The sequence below is a fragment of the Musa acuminata genome, chromosome BXJ1-4, assembly GCF_036884655.1.
Source record: "Musa acuminata AAA Group cultivar baxijiao chromosome BXJ1-4, Cavendish_Baxijiao_AAA, whole genome shotgun sequence".
Lineage (NCBI taxonomy): Eukaryota > Viridiplantae > Streptophyta > Magnoliopsida > Zingiberales > Musaceae > Musa > Musa acuminata.
Window position 1 is genome coordinate 41,222,714 of NC_088330.1, and position 19,769 is coordinate 41,242,482.

Here is a 19,769-nt window from a genome sequence, read left to right on the forward strand (position 1 = left end):
TTTGCAGATTTGCATCAGAATTTATCTGATCCAGTGGCAAGGGTTGGATTGTGACGGGTGCTGATTCCATTAGGTATAGTAGGTCGTCCGTCTATACGATGATGGGTGGAGTTGACCGATCATTTTCCCCTCCATCAGCAGCCTGATAGGCTAATTAATCCATCGACTTCCTTATGTCCAAATCATTCATCAAAATACTTAAAGTTGAAGTCGATAGTAATACACTCATCAGACTCTTAAGTCGATATCGTGTGAAAACTAATATGCTTTTAGCATCTCAATCAATCATGATAGCTATTGATTCCAAACTTTACTTTTAATAATAATAATGACACACATACCTAATCTTAATGAAGAATATTATAAGATTATTCTGTCTCTACCATCAATACATGCAGAGCGACGATGCAATTATTTATAATCAAATTTATAATCATAGATATACGAAAGATAACTCATATATCTTAAATAAAATATTTATTTATGATAAATTTTATAATCATAGTGCTTATTTAATTGTGATATTATTTTTAAAATTTTTAGGAGTAACTCGATTGTGGTTATGAATTTAAAGATAATTAATTGTCTCGAGCACTATTGTATTTTTAATTTTTTTTAAATTAAATATTATGAATTCTTAAAAATAATTGAATTTATTGAAATATCATATGGGTGATTGATTATGAATTAAATTATATAATCAATGTTTTGTGATTTTGACTTTATATTTAAAATTTTATAAAATTACGATATTATACCATCTTTGACTTTCCGTTCAACTCAAAATATTATAATATTTTTTAAAAAAATATAAATTAAAATAAAAATAATAATAAGAACTCGATGGTCGTCACGTGAGATCCAAATCATCCTTCATCCCTTTTATATTTATGTGATGACGATTCAAAATAAGAAAATACAAGTTTTCTCATAATTCATTATAATAAAAAAAATAATCATAAAAGTATAAAAATATAAAATTAAAAAAATTATATTTATTTTTGGAACTATTCAAACCTATGTTTGAAAACCTTACATTATTAATTTTAATATTGGAGGGATCAAATCAAAAAATCTCTTTTGACTTTGACCTTCATGTAGGTGACAATGGAAAGTATGATATTTTCATTCATGTAGGTGACATATGAAAAGTATGATATTTTCTTTTTAAAGATGTCTCGAACATTTATATATATATATGATTTTGGACTAATACGTAACAATATTTTCTTCTTACAATAGTCATTTTCAAAAGAAAAAAATAAAAATTTTAAATGCAGTGGCAATGATAACAACCCGATAACCCAAAACTCAATCATATTGGATCCGCGACCGTTATCAAATAGGGTGGAACTCGAAAGTATTAGATCCACGCCCGATAATAATGTATATAAATTCGATAATTGATGCGAATTCATATCGGATTCTGCATGGATCCTATTCCGCACGTCACGGCCTCCGTCAAATTTGCGGTCACTTCCTAGTTATAGCGAGGACAGCACTCGATTCAACGTTGCGTGTGGGTTTAACCTGGTGGTAACCTCACCGATGGCGACTGACCGGATCCCCGGCCCCTCCACCCTCCTCGAAACGGATATAATTCTCCGCCAGGGTGACTCACCGACGTCGCTCCGCGGCACACGCGGCGAGGCGTAAGATTAGATCAAATCGCCCTCCGCAGGCACCGGAGCTCAAAAATTGGAGGCAATGACTCCGCGGTAAGCCTTCGATCGCAGCTGCTTTCTTTGTCGCCTTCGCCATCTTCTTCGCTTCCCCCAACCGAGAGAGCCAGGAGGCCAATCGATCGATGTTCCCATGATATCGAGGAGGAGACGTGACTGAGGAGGAAGAGACTGCTTGTGGATAGAAGTAAACGAAAGGGTACGAAATCGTCCTCGGGATAACGCCGCTTCGTGTCGGATACGCCACTACTTATAGATAGTGGAAAGCCTTCGATTCCCTTCCAATTTTCCTCCTCCTGCTTATTTTGGAGAGGGGGTCCTGGTGTTGTTGGTGGGCTGAGGGAACCGATAGGATCGCTGTCCTCATCTTCCTCCTCGTTTCTTTGATTCCGGGTTTGGGATACTGGTGGGCGGTTTAGTGAATCCTGCGCCGGATCTCGGGCAATCTGGTCGGCGGATTGGAGATTCGTATCCGGTGCGCCTCGCCCCTCTTCCTTCCGACGAGAATTGCTTCCGACCATCTTGCTTTTTATCTATCTGCGATCCTGCATTTCGATGCGATCTGGATTGCGCGCATGTGCAGGGAATTGGTTTCTTTTATTGGATGTTTCTTCTGATTTTGTTTGATTGTTCTGCGTTCGTTCCTGATGAAAAGATTGGATTTTTATTTGAATTTATGAAGAGATTGAATCTGCTTAGAATATTTGGTGTCACGTTTGGGCTACAGGGTTTATATTTTGTTCAATTCTTAGATCAGTGAGTATAACCATGTTTCTTGACGTGTGTGGAATTGAAGTTAGGTAGCGGCTTGCATTTTGTCCCATTGAATAAAAATATTCTTATTAGTTGTTAAGACAACAAACTAAAATTCTTTTGTTAGGTGAAGGAAGCTTTAGGATGAGTTGGAACAGTTATAAGAGAGAATCTTTTTCTAGTATACTACTTTTTCCCAACCCAGCAGCCCCAACCAATGTTTAGTTGGCTTGCAATATTACTCAAGGCCTCCGGAGGATTTGTCCTGTTAAGGAGGCACAGAGTTTGCCAAGTTGGGGCATTCTGGAGAGTCCATTAGCTTTTTGATCGGCATTCTGGAGAGTCCTTGAGCTTTTTGATGCATTAAATTGAAGTCCTTGAGTTCAGCAGTTTCTCCTGATTTTTTTTAATATTTTGTTTCATGATCCTGCTAGCATAACAGGTGAAAATAACTAGTTTTTAGGTAATCATTTTTTGGTTCTTTTTGCTCTTATTATGATGCTTGTGCAGCATTTGAAGTTTATATGGAAATTATAGTACTGCTCTGTGTTTTATGCTTTTTATTATCTACTACTTTGAGTTACTATGTTTGATGGGCATTCTTAAAATCTGCAGGATTTGATGTTATTCTGAAATTCTTTTCATGAGGCTTGTGGGGTGATGTTCTGTGCAGTGTTTAAATCTTAACATACATATGGTGTTTTCTAATCTATGCATGCTCTGAAATTTTACTTTAAAGTAGAGATGCTGAAGTCTGTCCAACAACACCCAAATGTTACTTCACCAAGAGGATTTCTGCATCAGTCTGTTCGTCGAGTGAGTCGCAAACATTCTCATGCTGCAACCATGCAGCATAAATCTCCAATAGTGTTTCCTGAAAAAAGAGGCAAGGTAAAATCTTTAAGGCAAATTGATGCAAATGGTGTTAATGAAGGTCCTGTAAAGATGAAGACACATGAGCACAGGATAGATATTGGCGATGAGAAGTCTGATTTGCTAGGATATGAGATTTTCTCTGGGAAGCTTTTTCTATATAAGAAAATGAGAAGTACAAGTGATGAAGAGCAAACAGGGCCAGGAACCGTAAACTCTGATAGCATTGATGCAAAGCTTACAAGCAGAGCCCTGATTTGGGGTTCTCATGTGTTATCTCTTGAAGATGTCATATCTGTAAGTTTCACCATAATTTGTTTGGCTCTTTTTCGCTGAAGCTTTTCTGATGAGTCCCATTGATGAAACCCCACCTTTTTTTCCTTCTATATTTACTGTTTTTTTATCTGGCAGGTTTCTTACAAGGCTTGTTTTCGGCATTTTACTGTCCATGCTTACCCTGTCAGAAAAAGGTCATGTGGGCTTTTTTGTTTATTGAAGCCACAAAGGTCTCAAAAGGACTTTTGCTTCTTAGCATCTAGCTCAGAGGAAGCAATTCAGTGGGTCCAGAGCTTTGCAGATCAGCAATGTTACATAAATTGCTCACCTCATCCAATGGTGTCTGGCAAGAAGCAGGACTCTGATGTCGTGGCCAGTGTGCCTCTCTATGGCATGCCATATATCAAATGTAAAAGTCCACCAAGGATACTTGTGGTATTGAATCCTCGTTCTGGGCATGGTCGTTCAAGTAAAGTATTCCACAGCAAAGTGGAACCAATTTTTAAGGTATGTTAGATCTGGTACCTCCATTGTTTTTTCTTTGACTGGGTGTGCAATTTCTATGCATGATTATGTTTTGTTAGTTGTTTTAATTGTTTCAAGTTTACGAGGCTTTTTTCTATGAAGTATGTCTTCTAACAGATAATCAATGAAGATATTCATCTGGTAAACTTGCCCTTTCAGGCTAAGTGGTAGGTAGTGAGGAGCCAGGAGTCAAACATGAGATAAAATTACAGTAATTTGATAAATTGCTTAATTTAACTTTCTTGTGGACATCACCCAATTCTTGTATAAAAGAAGTACGGCAGTTTATTTAGCAATTTCTTAATATAAATCTGAAGTAGTGTTCACTATCTTAACAATTCACTACTTCATGTGAAGCTTAATCATCTCAGTCCCTTTTGACTCTAAATATTTACCAGAGTTTTATGGTCTTTAGAAAATTGCTTTGTTATTCTGTAACTCTATAATGTGAATATCTGTGTTTGCTTATTCGGAACCTGGTGACAGCTTGCAGGTTTCAAAATGGAAGTGGTTAAAACAAAATATGCTGGTCATGCAAGAGAACTTGCTTCAACTGTTGATTTCAGTGCTTGCCCTGATGGTATGCTGCAGTAGGTCACTTGGCTTGACTTTGCTCTTTAGAATTACAATTTTCTGTTCTTACTGTTTAAAGTTTCCAGGAATTATATGCGTTGGTGGGGACGGAATTGTGAATGAGGTGACTTGTTTCTGCCATTTGTTTGCTTTGGTAAAAAGTATAGTTTCTATTGTTAAATCAATAATGTCAACATTAGCTTAAAAGTTAAGGAAAGACTGCCAACTTATGTCATACATGAGATCCCCATGTATGCTAAATCAATAATATGTCCACATCAGCTTGAAAGTTAAGGAAAAACTGCTAACTAAAATCATACATGAGTTCCCCATATATGGGTTGTCCTATGCACATAAACGCATACCACTACAGTCTCAATTTTTTAGCTAATATTATTTACCAGTATAGATATGGGCATCGATCAGGAATTGACGTTCTCTATCGTTTTAGATGATGCATGAGCAGATCATAATTTAGGCTGGTTACAAGCATCAATACAGTGTCTATCCTTTCAAATTCTGTTTCCTTCTGTCATGTACTTATTTAATTTTACCAAGCATTTAGATATTTAATTTTTCTAACAATCAGCTTGTGTGATGATGCAGGTGCTCAATGGTATCTTGACTAGAGATGATCAGAAGGAAGCAATATCTATTCCAATTGGTATAATTCCAGCTGGTTCAGACAATTCACTGGTCTGGACAGTTTTGGGAGTAAGAGATCCTATTTCTGCTGCATTAGCTATTGTAAAGGTAGATATGTGCCAATTTATTTAAAAACACTAAGTTTCATTGTCAACTTCTGAAACTTTAACAAAACCAATGGCTATACCACCTGGTTTCTTGTCATACACTTGAAATGATACATGGACCTTAGGAATCTCCGGTCTTTGATGTTGTTAGACTATAATCATAGCAAGCCATTAGATCTATCCAAGTGAAGTTTTAGTGTTGAGGAACTATCAGATGGGGTCATGTGTTACTCTTCCCACTCAACCAACCCATCCACCCTCCGAGTTGGGTGATGTAATTTGAACGTTCGTCCTGTCGCTTGATAAGCACATCCAGATGTCAAAAAAGAAGACGCTAACAAAGTGCACATTCATGGTGCAGTTATGAAGACTTTGATGAATGTATTATATATCATATACGCAACTCTACTCTGAACTCTGAAGTATTCAGGGTTGGATAGAGCTGGTTGATATGGCATGATCATGTAAAGATGAATGGCTCAAGTAAGCACTTTGATCTATGTGTTTGAAAAAGATTGTAATTCTGGTAGATTATAATAAGATTTACATAAAGATCTATGGTTTAGGTACTTGTCCCCTATAATAAACATGAAGTGAAAGAAAGGATTGTAAATCTGACATAAGGCTTGCTAATCTCCTGTTGTCTTAAGTTTTTGTTAAGTTCTCATATGTCTTTGATGTCACATTGAACAGGGAGGACTTACTGCTACAGATGTTTTTGCTGTTGAATGGATTCAGACTGGAGTCATTCATTTCGGGTCAACTGTTTCATACTTTGGCTTTCTTAGTGATGGTAATTTGGTCGTTAAGGCAGAATTTTGTTTCATTTGATTTCTGCTGACTTTTTGTTCACTCCTAGAATTTGGTCGTTCAGGCAGAATTTTGTTTCATTGATTTCAACTGACTTTTTGTTGACTCCTAGATGTTACGACCAATGAGTTCACCCTCATTCTTTGTTTAGTCTGTGTTCTCTAGAAATGTTAGTTGCTTGTTACTATGGTATAAAATGTCATATTTTGTCATTGCATTATAAAATCTTGCACGATGATTAGCATGCCATATCAAAGAGTCCCATTATATGCTTCGGCTTTGGCGAGCCAATTATAACTATGGCTCTTTCAAAGAAGCACGATAAACTGTCTTTTTGTTTATTCTAAAAGTTACTGGCTTTGAATGTTTGTATGACCTAGACATTAGTTAATTTTTTGGTTGGTTTACTTTCGGCACTGGGTTTCTGTGATCCCAGCTGATAATGTGCTTATATGAGCAATCCACTTCTGACTGCATTGTAGTATTAGCTCCACAGGAATGTGATCCTTTAAACTTTTAATGGTCATGTTACTTTTGTACATGCCAATACATGCCAATAAACTATATTTTCTATATATTTTCAACTTCTAATTAAAGGTTGATGCAAAAGCCAGTTTTAAGTATTTATGTTCGCAATAAATTATTAATACCCTAGAAGTTTAGGATTTTGTTTTAATTTTAAGCTATAGATCATAATCTAAGCATAGATAACGAGCCCCAATTTGTAATAGGAAGATGGTTTGAGTCAGATTGATTAATTTGATCAATTGCAAATTGTATTTCTAATTAGATTGTCAGATAACAAACTGATTGTATCTGGTTTAAACTGGATCTGGCCAGATCGAGTCATCCTAGTGGTATTGTCATCTAATACGCTGTGCTTGCTGTGAACTGCATGCTTACATCATATTATTTGTTCCCCACTGTCATTTGCCTAAATTCATGATCAAAAATAAAATTTCTTCTTTGAAATCTTTGTGTGAGCTTAAAGATAAAGGTCAATTTACAATTTCTCATTCAAAATAATAAAATTAAAAATTAAAAATTAGGTTTAGGTAGTATATTCGGTTTAGGACAGTTACTTTGAGTTTCTTAATGCAGCATCTAGGAGCAACTAATTGGTGTTTTACGAAACCGATGACAGATCATGTGTTGGGTGGATGTTGTTTATGCTTAATCTGGTTCTATTTACTCTTGACATCTCAGAAAAATCAGAGGCCAGATTTGATAGAAGACATAAGGACAAGACTTCTGTTGAATTTGTCTTTAAATGTCAAAGCCAAATGGCCTTTCTTTTTTGTCTCTACAGTTTTCTTTGGTACCATGGATACAAGGTTTAGATGTATGCATATATATGTAATATGATGTACTTAATTTTTTAATCACAATCTCCATATTTATTTCTTGTGTGCTCAATTCCATCCCCTTAAGGGTCTTTTCTCTGAGATTTTTGCATACATTCTTCCAAGAGTAGCAGTTATTCTAGATGGTTCAGCTTGTAATTTTTGTAGATAATAACACTTAGATTACTATATATTAGTTTCTTGACAGATTTCTCATTATTGTATCCGCCTAACTTTTTTCTTATCTATGTTTTATGTAATAATTTATTTTTGAATTAACTGCTGATAGTCCTGATGTCTGGAACTGGAAGTATTCATGTGGAAAGTTTCAAGAATTCAGAATGAAAATATTTCATATAGATTTCAAAATATTTTCATGGATGCCTGCATGACATGAATGATTGGGACTCTTATAATTTAACATAATAGATCAATAAATATAGCTTAAGTTAGAGATGAAAAACTGGACAGAGGTATTAAAACTTGTTTATGAATTATATTGAAACTATCTTCTTTGCTGATTAAGTTGTCAAGCATTGTACATCCATGTTACTTCAAAATATAAGATATTACATTGTAAGACTAAGACTTTTCTTTCTGGTGCTACGTCAGTTCTGGAGCTATCTGAAAAGTATCAGAAGCATTTTGGTCCACTGCGTTATTTTGTGGCTGGTTTTCTCAAATTTATGTGCTTGCCAAAATACAGCTTTGAGGTAGAGTATCTACCCATGTCAAAGGAGATAGGAAACTCCGAGGGAAGGTTATTAGAAAATCAAGGGAAAAAAGATATTTCAGACATTTATACAGATATAATGCAGAGGTCAACAAAAGAGGGAATCCCAAGGGCTTCCAGTTTGTCGAGTATTGACTCAATCATGTCTCCTAATAGAATGTCTGGTAAAGACATGGACACAACAGGTAGCACAATTGCCAGCATTGAGCCGTCTGATTATGTCCGAGGACTTGATCCCAAAGCAAAGCAGATGTCTTCAGGTAGAAGTAATTTAGTGGATGAACCAGATGAAGTTATCCACCCCCAACCTCATCTTTCTGCTAATTCTAACTGGCCAAGGACCAGATCAAAGTCACGGACAGACAAAACTTGGACTAGTGAGACCACTACAAATGATTCCAGGTATTCTTGGGCAGCCACCTCGTTGTATGATAAGGAAGACATTTCATCAACAGTGTCTGATCCTGGACCTGTATGGGACTCTGAACCAAAGTGGGATGCTGAGCCTAACTGGGAAGCTGAGAATCCTATCGAGTTGCCAGGGCCACCAGATGACATGGAACGGGTGATGGAGAAGGTTCCTGTTCCAAGTCTGGAGGACAAGTGGGTTGTCAAAAAGGGCCAATTTCTTGGTGTGCTGGTGTGCAACCATTCATGCAAAACTGTCCAGAGTTTAAGTTCTCAGGTTGTGGCGCCAAAAGCTGTACATGATGACAACAGTTTGGACTTACTATTAGTCTGTGGAAGTGGGAGATTTAGATTGTTAAAATTCTTTATTTGCTTGCAGTTTGGTAGGCATCTGGCCTTGCCTTATGTGGACTATATTAAGGTATGTTGATGCTTCTCTTTCTCTCTCTCTCTTTTTTAACCAAATTTTGTTTAACATAAAGTCATTAAAATACATGTAGTTTATTAAGAGACTAGGAGTCCTGAGAAAAATTTACTACATCTCAGAAAGGTCAGGTGAAACATTCCTCATTATTTTTTGGGCATTTCTTTTCAGCTTCCAATCTCTTTCTTTGATCCAACTTTTTAACTGACATACACTAAAAAGGAATGAAGATGGTTTCCGTTAGGGCATGCAGAATAGCATGATACACAGCTCCACTTTTGACAAGCTGTACATAATTTCAACATTGCAGTGCTCATCTCATCCAGCTTGCTTCTTGGCTCTATTATCCTGGTTCTTGTTTTATTGTCAATTAGTTTCCATATGTGGATTATCATGCATGTACGTCATCTCTGTTTTTCTTTTTTTTTCGTAATATCAGCTCTTGATTCAAGAAATGAGATAGTTTCTGCTGCATGCTTCTTTTGTGCGATTTCTTTGGCATCTTCGTAGTACTTGCTGTCTCAGTATGGTTCAGAAATGTTTCTAAATACATCTTTCATGTTGCAGTCCTTTATGTCTTGTGTATGTTCATGTGTGTGTTGCACCCACCAACTCATCCGTGACGTTTCTCATCAACATTAACATAGTAGTTACCTGTTGACATTGCAGGTAAAGTCTGTGAAAATTAAGCCTGGCACAAGCACTCACAACGGCTGTGGTATTGACGGGGAACTTCTTCATGTCAAAGGCCAAGTTATATGTTCCTTGCTTCCCGAACAATGCAGACTCATCGGCCGTCCTGCCTGTAAATAAGGGCTGCTAACCTGTGAAATCTGCAGTCCTTGTGTCAGGATGGTGCATCTATGTTAGTGTAGTGGAACATTCAAATTATACGACGATATGAGCACAACCTGTTTTACGTTAGAGGTCTGCCTTTTTTCCCCTCTTCAACAACTGGTGCAATACTCATGGTAAAACATACGAAGGATAAGATCAGACAAATGTTGCTCCTGATGTCCCTGTATACTCATGTTTTTGCTCCTCGGAGATGGATCCTAGTTTTGTTGTTTGGTTCATCGCACCATTGTGTGTCCATTCGATTGCACAGCACTTCGGCAGCATATTCTGAGTGATCATGTTGTTTACTCCTCAGAACTGAACCCTAGTTTTGTTATTTGGTTCTTTCCTATTCCTATTGTGTCCCCATTCTATCTTTGGGATTCTTTTTCTTCTCACTTCAATCCATTTCTCTACATTGCTGTGTTATGATGTTTTGTGTATGTATTCACTTTGGAAGCTTAATGAACTATTATTGATTGGGTTGCAAATTGTTGGCAGAGGAATCGAGTAATCATCGACTCAGGATGTTTAAGCTCGAACTAATAGTAATCGAAGAATCCAATAAACCAACTCAAATCTCTTTTTATTGCAGATGAAGAGTTATTGCAGCTTTTCACCTATTGCCTGCTCTCTCTCTCTCTCTCTCTCTATCTCAGACGCCCAACCCAATCACATATGTGGCCTATGGCCGCCACCAGTCTTTACCTCTATAGCTTTGCTCGCCACAAACACTGTTACTCAACACTTCTCTCTCTCTCTCTCTTCTCCGAGCTATGGAAACGACGATAGCACAGAACACCAAGTGCAGCATCTAGTAGTAGTTGGCAATAAACTTGTATTATACGTGGAACGGTGTGTCCAGAAGGCATCGCCATTGAAGGCAGGGTAGGTGGTGGTGTGTAGTAAGTGAGTGCTGACTGCTGATTCCCCTTTTCAACTGTTCCCAATAGCTTTTCCCTGAAACAACGGACAATGGTTGTTTATGGAGGAGGCTCAAAAGGTGGAGCGGTTTCCAAAGAAGAATGGTGTAGGTTTGGATTCCCAGCCGAGAAGAAGACACCAAGCGAGAAGCGGACGTCGGTCCGCTGTCCGCCACTGTTACGTAGAGCAGTGACTCCCATCCTACATGGTTTCAATCTCCACGTCAAGCTTTTCGGCTCATGTGAAAGCGTCGTCGTATACGACGACACTTGTTGTGACGAAAATTTCTTCTTAATGCATTCTAATCGAGGTTGAAAGTTGTGTTCTTTTCTCGATAATGTGCATATAAAACCATGCAAAATCCGCACCATCATCACGTTATGTAGTAGTAGTAGTAGTAGGTAAGAAGATACCACAATAACGACAAGCTAACCTACTGTGTCTGCATCATCAATGTGTGTCGCGATCGGACTACAAAACTTAATGCCGTTCATGTGGGATTATGTAATGTTATCCCTACAAATAAATATTCATCATCGGAAATGTTGCACTATTGCTCGTCCTTGTATAAAATGCCCAAACCTAATACACGACACACTCTTATGAACGGTGATGACCGCAGATGGAGACTCAAACGTGTAATGAAACAGATTCAAACAATTGCAGACAGAGGAGCAATCGAAGTGACGTAAATCCTTTTTTTTATGGGCCGGCCTACTTTAAGGCCCACCAATTTGTCGGGCTCTGTAGGTACTCGAGCCGGCCCATATCTCGGCCCATGAACATGTGTCGCGCATCCCGAGGGATTGGAAGCATATTAATCTCAAGCATCTATTATATATATATATATATATATATCTATGTGTGGAGGTTGAGAGAGGGAGAGAGAGAGAGAGAGAGAGAGAGAGGTCAGCTCTGAAACCCAGCTGTGGGTTTGGGCCCTCTGCTGCCTAATTTATTTTGTCTTTACTCCTCTACTCGCATCCCATCCTTCCTCCTTTATTGCTATTTATCTTCCCCTTCCAAACACCACCAAGTACTCTCTCTCTCTCTCTCTCTCTCTCTAAGGTAATCATTTCACCTATCATCAGCGGTCTCTCTCTCTCTCTCTCGGTTCTACCTCTCTATATCCATGAAAGCCGAGAGTTCAGGGGGAGAAAGGAGGAGGAGAAGAAGAAGAAGAAGAAGAAGAAGAAAGAGGAAGCTTTTCCTTTGAGGGGAATGTTGTCTGGCTCGAGGCACCTGTAACCGGAGAGCAAGAGATGTTGCTTTCATCTCTTGTTGTTCTCTTAGGGATCTCGGACCAGGCTTCATTCCCCCCAATCGTAGCTTCCGAAACTCCACCACAGCAAACTGCAAATGGTAGTCGCAGCTCATCGTGATCCACACGCGGGCTTTTGATGTGTCGATCTTCATGTTTTTTGGATCATGGTCTTTTCCTCTTTGCTTCCTTGTTTCTAACTTGGGTTTTGTTTGTTCTCTGGTGATCCACCGAGGCGGCAAGGAGAAGCAGATTGGTGTAATGATGAGGGGTCTTGACCTACTCCTCCTCCTTTGTGTCTTGTGTTGGCTTTATTTCCTTTGTTCTCTGACAGGAGGAAGTCGAAAAGGGCTTCATCATTGCCTTGTCATTGCCTTCGGAAAGAATCAGATACTATCCTCAAAAAGATTTATGTGCATCTTCAGATACAGAATCTGGAAATAGACATGTAGGTTTGTCCGTCGCAGACCGCCCGTGTAGATCGAAGACTCTGCCTTGCCCTTTACCACCGTGTTTTGATTTGCTTCACGTCTCACCAACAATACTCCATCTTCCATCGACTATTTTACCCATCGATGCACAAAGAGCTTTTCAGAAGATACAGATCTACATAAGTGTTCTTGACCCACTGTTTCTTACAGTCTATTCGACGGAATGTGAGCTCGTTTCTGCAGTCATGTCTCTGGTGGGGATATGTGTATATGTTCCATCGCTTTGTCTCGATTGGCTTTGACATAGCGAGCATGAGTACCACATAATCTTATCAGATCTTGTGGTGCAATGCATGGTATTCTAATCATTCTCATCTTTTCTCCTTTCTTTCTGTAATTTACTCATCTTTGGTACGACCACTGACATATCACATGATGTGATACAGCTCCAAGCATGCAAACAAGTTTTCTGGAGATCTGTGAGCGAGGTGAGGTGGTAGCATAATCGAAACCGAGCTTTTCTGTCTCTTCATGCACAATATATGTTAGCGTACATCCATCGTCACAGTCTCTTTTTGGTGCCGAATAGCACTAATATAGCTCATAAAAGCAAGGTTGATGATGCCGGTTTCAGCTTCCAAAGCTTCGTAACATGAAATGTAAAGGATCAAAAGAGGAACTCTGTGCAATTTCCCATAACACAAAGCAATTTTGTAACCTCTTTTTTGGGACTATTCTTGTACATTAATTCCATGATAGAAAGACAATAAAAGCTGTTAAGGGCTGTGGGAGTACAGTGTAAGCCTGTCGACCTTTGTTCAAACAGTACTAGGGTTAGGGTTTACGTCATGCATTGGATGCCTTAAGGCTCGCTTCCTTCCATCACCTGACAACCTTCCTCTTGCTGCTTTTGCTCTCATAGAAAACCTCGCCCTTTTGGATCCAACTCAGTGCGTGAAACGAGCAACGAGCTTTGACAACTCTTTTGCTCTTATTCTTCTTCTTATTCTTCTTCTGCTTCACTGGTCTCAAGCGTTAGCTGGTGGTAGCAGTAAGAGCGCCACCCACGAAGGAAGCGAAACAGTGTCGAACACTGAGTTGAGGAATCCATGAGTTGCTCGCTTTGCCACTGCAAACAATTGTTGCTTCCGCTGGTCATTCTCTATCGTTTCATCTTCTGTCTCCCGGCCAGCATTTCGGCATCAGGTGTGCTCTAGCACAGGCAGCACTGCTAGTGTTAATGATGCAGCAGCTCGAGATTCCTTGGAAATGAAGCATTTGTCCTCCAGTTTTTGTCTTTTGTTCTGAGATCACACGCTATGGGCATTCATCAAGAACATATTAAACCATGATATGCTGCTGATTGCATATCCACAAACGACGGTCGAAACACTTTTTCCTCTTGGAATCAAATAGGAGAAAATTCTCATGTTTTCTACTTGATAAATCGTCTCAAGTGAGCTCGTAAACACAGATAGCAGTACATCAAATCTGAACCCTAATAATGGAAATAGATGATTGCATTTGAAGGTTGGAAGAGTAAATCTTGTTGAAGAAACTTTCATCATTCACCTGCAGTTTAATTCTCAGCATTATTCCTCCGGTATCTGAGGTTATTGTTGGATCATTCATGAGCTTCAACATTTTTCTCGATCGTACAAGTTCTACGAAAAATGAATACTTGACTAGTTAGTACTCATAAAATAGTTTGAATTTTCAGAGTAAAAGAAAAAAATAATATCGACAACTCATGCCTAAAATGCAATCTATGGATCAACAACAGTAATCCATTTATGAGTTTTTTCAAGTCTGCATCTCAATAATGTTGGCTAATCAATCGATAGCCTAATCGGCCTCTCTATAAATAAAAATGCATAAAACCATAATTATATATGTTATTCGGTTTGCATGGAGTGTTACTAAATTTTTCTCGGAAAAATATTTCTATGTTATTTGGTTGGCAGAAATTTGTTTTTTGAAAAAGATGTTCTCTAATTTTTTTCTCAAGAAACAAAAAGAAAACTGCTCAAGTCACCAAAAATCATTCTAGCATTGCAAATGCAAGAAAAGGAAAAAAAAAACACCTTTTCTATTTTATTGGAATAAAAAAAAGGAAGAGAATGGTGTACCTGACATTTTATCATCGCATCATTGGCTACTATATGATCAATCAATTGAAAATTACGAATCATAGAAATTGTGGTAAATGCATGTGACTCTTCATAGTAATATCCTTAGTTTTGTCAGTGTCATTGACAGCAGCCAAGTCTGTGTCTCATACCTTCACAAAGGACTAAAATCCGAGTCAGACTCAGTGAAATCTTGCTACTTTTCCCCCTGGCTTGTTCAAAGTGAACGCAGCGGAGAGGTTCATCAGATCTGTAATTGGCTTAGTTTTGTCCCCTTGTAAGCATGGAGTAAAGTTCTCATTCAATGATTGCACTGTAGAATGCCAATTTCTTCAATTAGTTTCTGCCCCTGTCAAGCTTTTAGAGTACAAGTCTAATTCTTTGCTTTGTCCTGCTGTGTAGAATTGATTCATGCCTTGATTTGGCTCCTGTGGGTTCTCTAAATGGACCATGCTGATGTCTGTTGCTGGATAACCTGAAACATACTGAGTAGATGTGAATCTTTATAAAGTTGGTGAAATGTAATGCATATAAATAAATGGAAAACACTACAGTGCTCACCAAAGAGAAGGGTTAGATGCACATATAGAGAATAAAATCTTAGATCACTGTATGTTGGTTTGATATAGAACTAACTCCCTTGTATGAGCCATCTGCATCAGTTTGGTTCATATGGCTGAAAGTTCTCGAGAGTCATCATAAGACATTATGAAAACATCAGATACCAAGTCCAACGTAATGAGATAATCGAGACACATCCATTTAATCTGACAAAATAGTTCATGCATAAAGAGTAAAATAAGGGCCTAATATTGTTTGATCGAATGAGGTCCCTTGGATCATTTGCACAGTAACTTCAAATAGAAATCAAAATGCTTAGGTGCAATGGCACGACTAATAAATTGAACAATACGATGGTGTGAATCATTGTACACGTATAGATACAGAAGATGGAGATTGTTGAGAAGCATCCAATTCATCAAATTGGCCAGCTTCAGCTTTCTGGACATTTTCTTCGTTGACGTATTCCAGAAATTCCATAACCACATGATCAGTCCAAGGAGCTCCAAATGGAGTTTCATCCCCCGCTACCCACCCGAGATGACCACCTTGTGGAGTTACAATTAATAGGCAGTTTGGATTTTCCTTCAAAACATCAAACAAATATCTGAGACAGTGTCGAGAAAAATGACACCGAGCATACATGAACAGGGACATAACATCTTAACATATGCAATTTGGGACAGTAGTTAGATGATGATATAGCAAAGGAAAGATGGCATGACAGCAAATAACTGAGTGAATCCTCAATAATTTGGATGAAAGATCATGATACTAGTTGCAGTTCAGGACAAACTTGAAAATTATGGAAAGAGCAAAATCATTTCATCATCGATGAGAATGATAACTGATGATGATAATGCAAGAAACTAGAAACCAGCTCATATTAGCTATATCATGAAAAAGAGAAGAATGTTCAGATGACACACTGCTTGCATATAGGATTGCCCTTCTGGTAAACAAAAGAACTGATAGCTTCTACCTTAATTTCTTCCCGAGGAATTCCTCTAGATGGTGCAATTGGATCATTAGCTGCCTGCACATAAGTTGGGAAAAAAAATATTACATGACAAAAGGAACTTACCAGATTATGGACCAAATCATGAAAATTTCATAATGTGTTTATCCAATGGACACTTAGAACCAAGCATAATTGTTTACAAAAATTTAGGTGCCGGAAAAATGTTATTATATAGCAAAAACTACTACCTGATGTAACCCTTTTTAAATACCTTCTGCAAAAACCATGATTTAATAGGAAACTTGCTGAACCTTGCGATTTCTTTATACTTTATAGTTTATAGTGAATCATACAACTCAAGATTGAAAGTTGTGCTAAAAAGATAAAATGAAGAAGAATGAAAATTAAAGTGAACCTTTGAGAATAGATGGCTGAAGTTATGTATTTTGAAGATCTCAATTTTACCTGTATGCATAGCAAAGGTGTGCAGACACATCCAATTGAACTTGAACTGCTTGAGTTAAAGTAATAATCATCCACTGATTTGAAACCAAATGACACTGCAAAGGATCACAAAATATTCTCATTCTTATATAACTAAACCTTCAACTAAAATGAAAATGGCATTTTAGCATTAAGAGATACAGACCACGTGTTAATCCTTCATCAAACTCCCTGACAGACCTTGCATTAGCTGCCATCAGGATATTGTATTCACCACCAAGACCTTCGAAAAGAAGTGCATGCCTGCAGGATTTGAGACAAAGAAAGTGTGTTTCAACTAAATATTATCTGAAACTATAGTTATTTGTAATGCAAAATGAAAATAAATCACGTTTTACTTTTTGAAGATTTCTCGTAGGGCTCTTGCAAGAGCTTTATCATATACATTATTGAAGCCTTTGTGGAAATCCTCATCTGCAATTACTAAATTAAATGGATTGCATAAGGACACTGCCCCAGAGAGAGGACAGTTTTGAGATTCCTGAAATAAGCAAAAGTCATTAGTATTATCAGTTTTTCCATAGATCTCATTGTGGAAGACATTTAAAAAAATGTCACAAATATTGCTTATTAACGTATATGAAAATTAACATACAATCTTTAGAAAGGAGATGAACTGTATTTTACCTGACCAAGATAGCGAACAAGAATATTTGCTCCAAGAGACCAACCAACAGCATATATTTTTGACTTGGGATAGAGTGTTGAAACATGGCTGACAACTTGACAGAGATCTTCTGTAAAAGAAGCCGAATAAAACTGCAAATTATTCAAGGATTCATATGAGGAATATGATAGCACATAATTAAAAATTTTACCTAAACTGAGCTCCAGAGACATGTTGGATCTACTTGATGTATTGATGAGATTGACATTAAAGAATGCATTTCTAGGTTAGCTTGAGTCGAGCACCTCAAAGCATGTGAATTAAAAGGAAATAGTTCCAGATAATCAACTGAAAAGGTATAGCGAAGTATGATGAGACCCAAAATGGTCCAGCACAGATCAATTATGTCATAAGCCTGCAGACCTACCACATGCCACAATATATATGTCCAACAAGGACATGACAATGTGAAACCACTCATATTTTCTGAAGATACAAGCATTCTATTCACTTTGATTTCAAGTCTCCTGCCAGCTTATAGAATATTACATGAAAAAGATATCTATGCCATATTTTCTTTGATGACTTCGAAAAATGTTATGTCACTACTTCTGGGTGCGTATAACGCATATCAGCTATGTGGTGCTAACTTGCTCACACCCAAAGAGGCACCAAATTAGGCTCTTGACTCGACTGAAACAAGGTGAAAGATTATGCCTCTATCTGATCATTTAGGCTTTCTACAGGTTATGTTCAGATTAGTTTATCTTTTTCTGCTTTCCATGATACACTTTTACAAATCACTGACAGCATATAACAAATTATGACAGGATTCCAAAGCATCTGATAAACATGCTTAAAAATTTTACTAAACTCGATAAGTGACATAGAAGACAGTTGCAACACCAAAGACTACCTAGGTAATGTGAATTAGTAAGTTCAAAGTATCTATAGCATGAAAATAAATTTCACCTGAGGGGTAGTGACAGGACTTTTTGCACAACCACGACTATTAAATACTACTACACGCCATCCTTTACTTCTTGCTCGTACAAGCATATGTCTCACGTATGTATCATCACTTCCTCCTGTTAGACCAGGCTGCAATAATTACGGGACAATGTTGATCAGCAATACGCACATTGGATCATGAGCAAAGCTTTCGTATTTATGATTTGCAAACATGCCTTTTTCACAGGAGGACTACAATCATAATCAGCAAAAGTTACAGTACATGATGCAAATTTTCTTTTATTGCACATGAGATGTTGAGTGATTGGGTATCCAATTATGTTGCAACATATACATTCATCCCCCATTTCGATAAATACTACCACATCTCAGGACATCAGCTTCAGTTGTGTGCACAATAACCAGCCAGCTATAGATAACCTTTGACACCACATTTACCCCCTTTCAGGTAGCAGCTAAAGACATCTGATCGAAGATATGAAGAAAGTCATCGCCCTAATGATAACTCAAAAGTCTGATCTGTTTCCCTTTTCTTATCTAAATCTAATACTTGAAACTTAAAAATAGAATTGAATCAAGCATATAAAATCTAACCAGGAGAATTAGGACGGGAGAATCAGCTGGCAGCTGCCGATCGTCACCGACCACCCAATCGAGTGCTACTGCCCCATCGTCCCGCGTCCGCAGGCACTCGCGGCGCAGAGGAACAGCGGGTTGTGAGCGGAAGAAGGCGGCGAAGATGGTCTCCACGTGACAGTTCCATCCGATGAGGGGAAAGGGCTTGTAAGGGCGCCGAAGGCTCTCGAAGCGGGAGAGGATCGCGCGGCGAGCGCCGATGATCTCGAGGGACGACAGGGATGCGTCCGACGGTTCTTGGACTTGGAGGCTGAGGGCATCGCCGCTGCAGTAGGCCCTGGCACCGGAACCGGAGGAGGAGTAGGAGGCGGCGGCCATGGGAGGATGCAGCGCAAGGCGGGGGAGAGAGGAGCGCGAGAGAGAAGAGAGGGTGGGGGCGGTGGTCGCCATTGCGGCAGGAGCGCGTAGGCCACAGGGGAATCGTTGCGGCCAATCATTTAAAAGCTTCTCTTTGCCGTTGGATCGGATGTGTCTCCACCGTGGATCCTTTTTGTTTTTATGATCATGATGATGATTATTATTATTATTATTTATAATGATCAAAAGAAAATTATATTTTAATTAATATTTATTCTTACTCTTAGAGTGGCTGAAGGAGAAAAGTGGATGCTAATTAAAAGTAAGGACAAATTTCAAAAGCATTTGAAATCGAAATCCTTCCATAACTATTAAAAGTTAAAAGTTTAGTTTGATTACTCACAAAAAAAATTGTCCATTTTTTCTTAGGTGATTTGTGGAAGAAAAAAGCTTTTAGTTTGGGGTTTTGATTATGAAACTTCTTAGTTTTAACTTAT

The 19,769-nt window shown here is 38.2% G+C and overlaps 2 protein-coding genes and 1 long non-coding RNA gene across 8 annotated transcripts; 2 read left to right on the forward strand and 1 right to left on the reverse strand.

The window, feature by feature from the left end:
* Positions 1 to 1,558: 1,558 nt before the first annotated feature.
* Positions 1,559 to 10,480, forward strand: LOC135670944 (sphingoid long-chain bases kinase 1-like). Of its 6 annotated transcripts, none has more exons than XM_065178748.1 (9): positions 1,559 to 2,157; positions 3,178 to 3,605; positions 3,720 to 4,091; positions 4,596 to 4,689; positions 4,769 to 4,806; positions 5,289 to 5,435; positions 6,128 to 6,227; positions 8,200 to 9,149; positions 9,822 to 10,480. In XM_065178748.1, the coding sequence occupies exons 2-9, from the start codon at positions 3,180 to 3,182 to the stop codon at positions 9,963 to 9,965; spliced, it is 2,271 nt and encodes a 756-aa protein (XP_065034820.1). In that variant the 5' UTR covers positions 1,559 to 2,157; positions 3,178 to 3,179; the 3' UTR covers positions 9,966 to 10,480. The 6 variants fall into 6 exon arrangements, with proteins under 6 accessions (XP_065034820.1, XP_065034805.1, XP_065034796.1 ...); XM_065178733.1 differs by having other exon boundaries at positions 1,562 to 1,718; positions 3,051 to 3,605; XM_065178724.1 differs by having other exon boundaries at positions 1,608 to 2,157; positions 3,051 to 3,605.
* Positions 10,481 to 11,820: 1,340 nt separating this feature from the next.
* Positions 11,821 to 13,401, forward strand: LOC108952668 (uncharacterized). The gene is made up of 2 exons (XR_001977752.2): positions 11,821 to 12,961; positions 13,052 to 13,401. It is a non-coding gene; the product is annotated as an uncharacterized LOC108952668 (long non-coding RNA).
* Positions 13,402 to 15,473: 2,072 nt separating this feature from the next.
* LOC135670957 (embryogenesis-associated protein EMB8-like) lies at positions 15,474 to 19,399 on the reverse strand. Its single transcript, XM_065178760.1, has 8 exons — positions 18,934 to 19,399; positions 18,340 to 18,468; positions 17,388 to 17,519; positions 17,099 to 17,241; positions 16,906 to 17,003; positions 16,722 to 16,816; positions 16,278 to 16,331; positions 15,474 to 15,880 (listed from the first exon to the last, which is right to left on the reverse strand). Exons 1-8 carry the CDS (start codon positions 19,363 to 19,365, stop codon positions 15,659 to 15,661), a joined length of 1,305 nt encoding a protein of 434 aa, XP_065034832.1. The 5' UTR covers positions 19,366 to 19,399; the 3' UTR covers positions 15,474 to 15,658.
* Between the last annotated feature and the right edge of the window lie 370 nt (positions 19,400 to 19,769).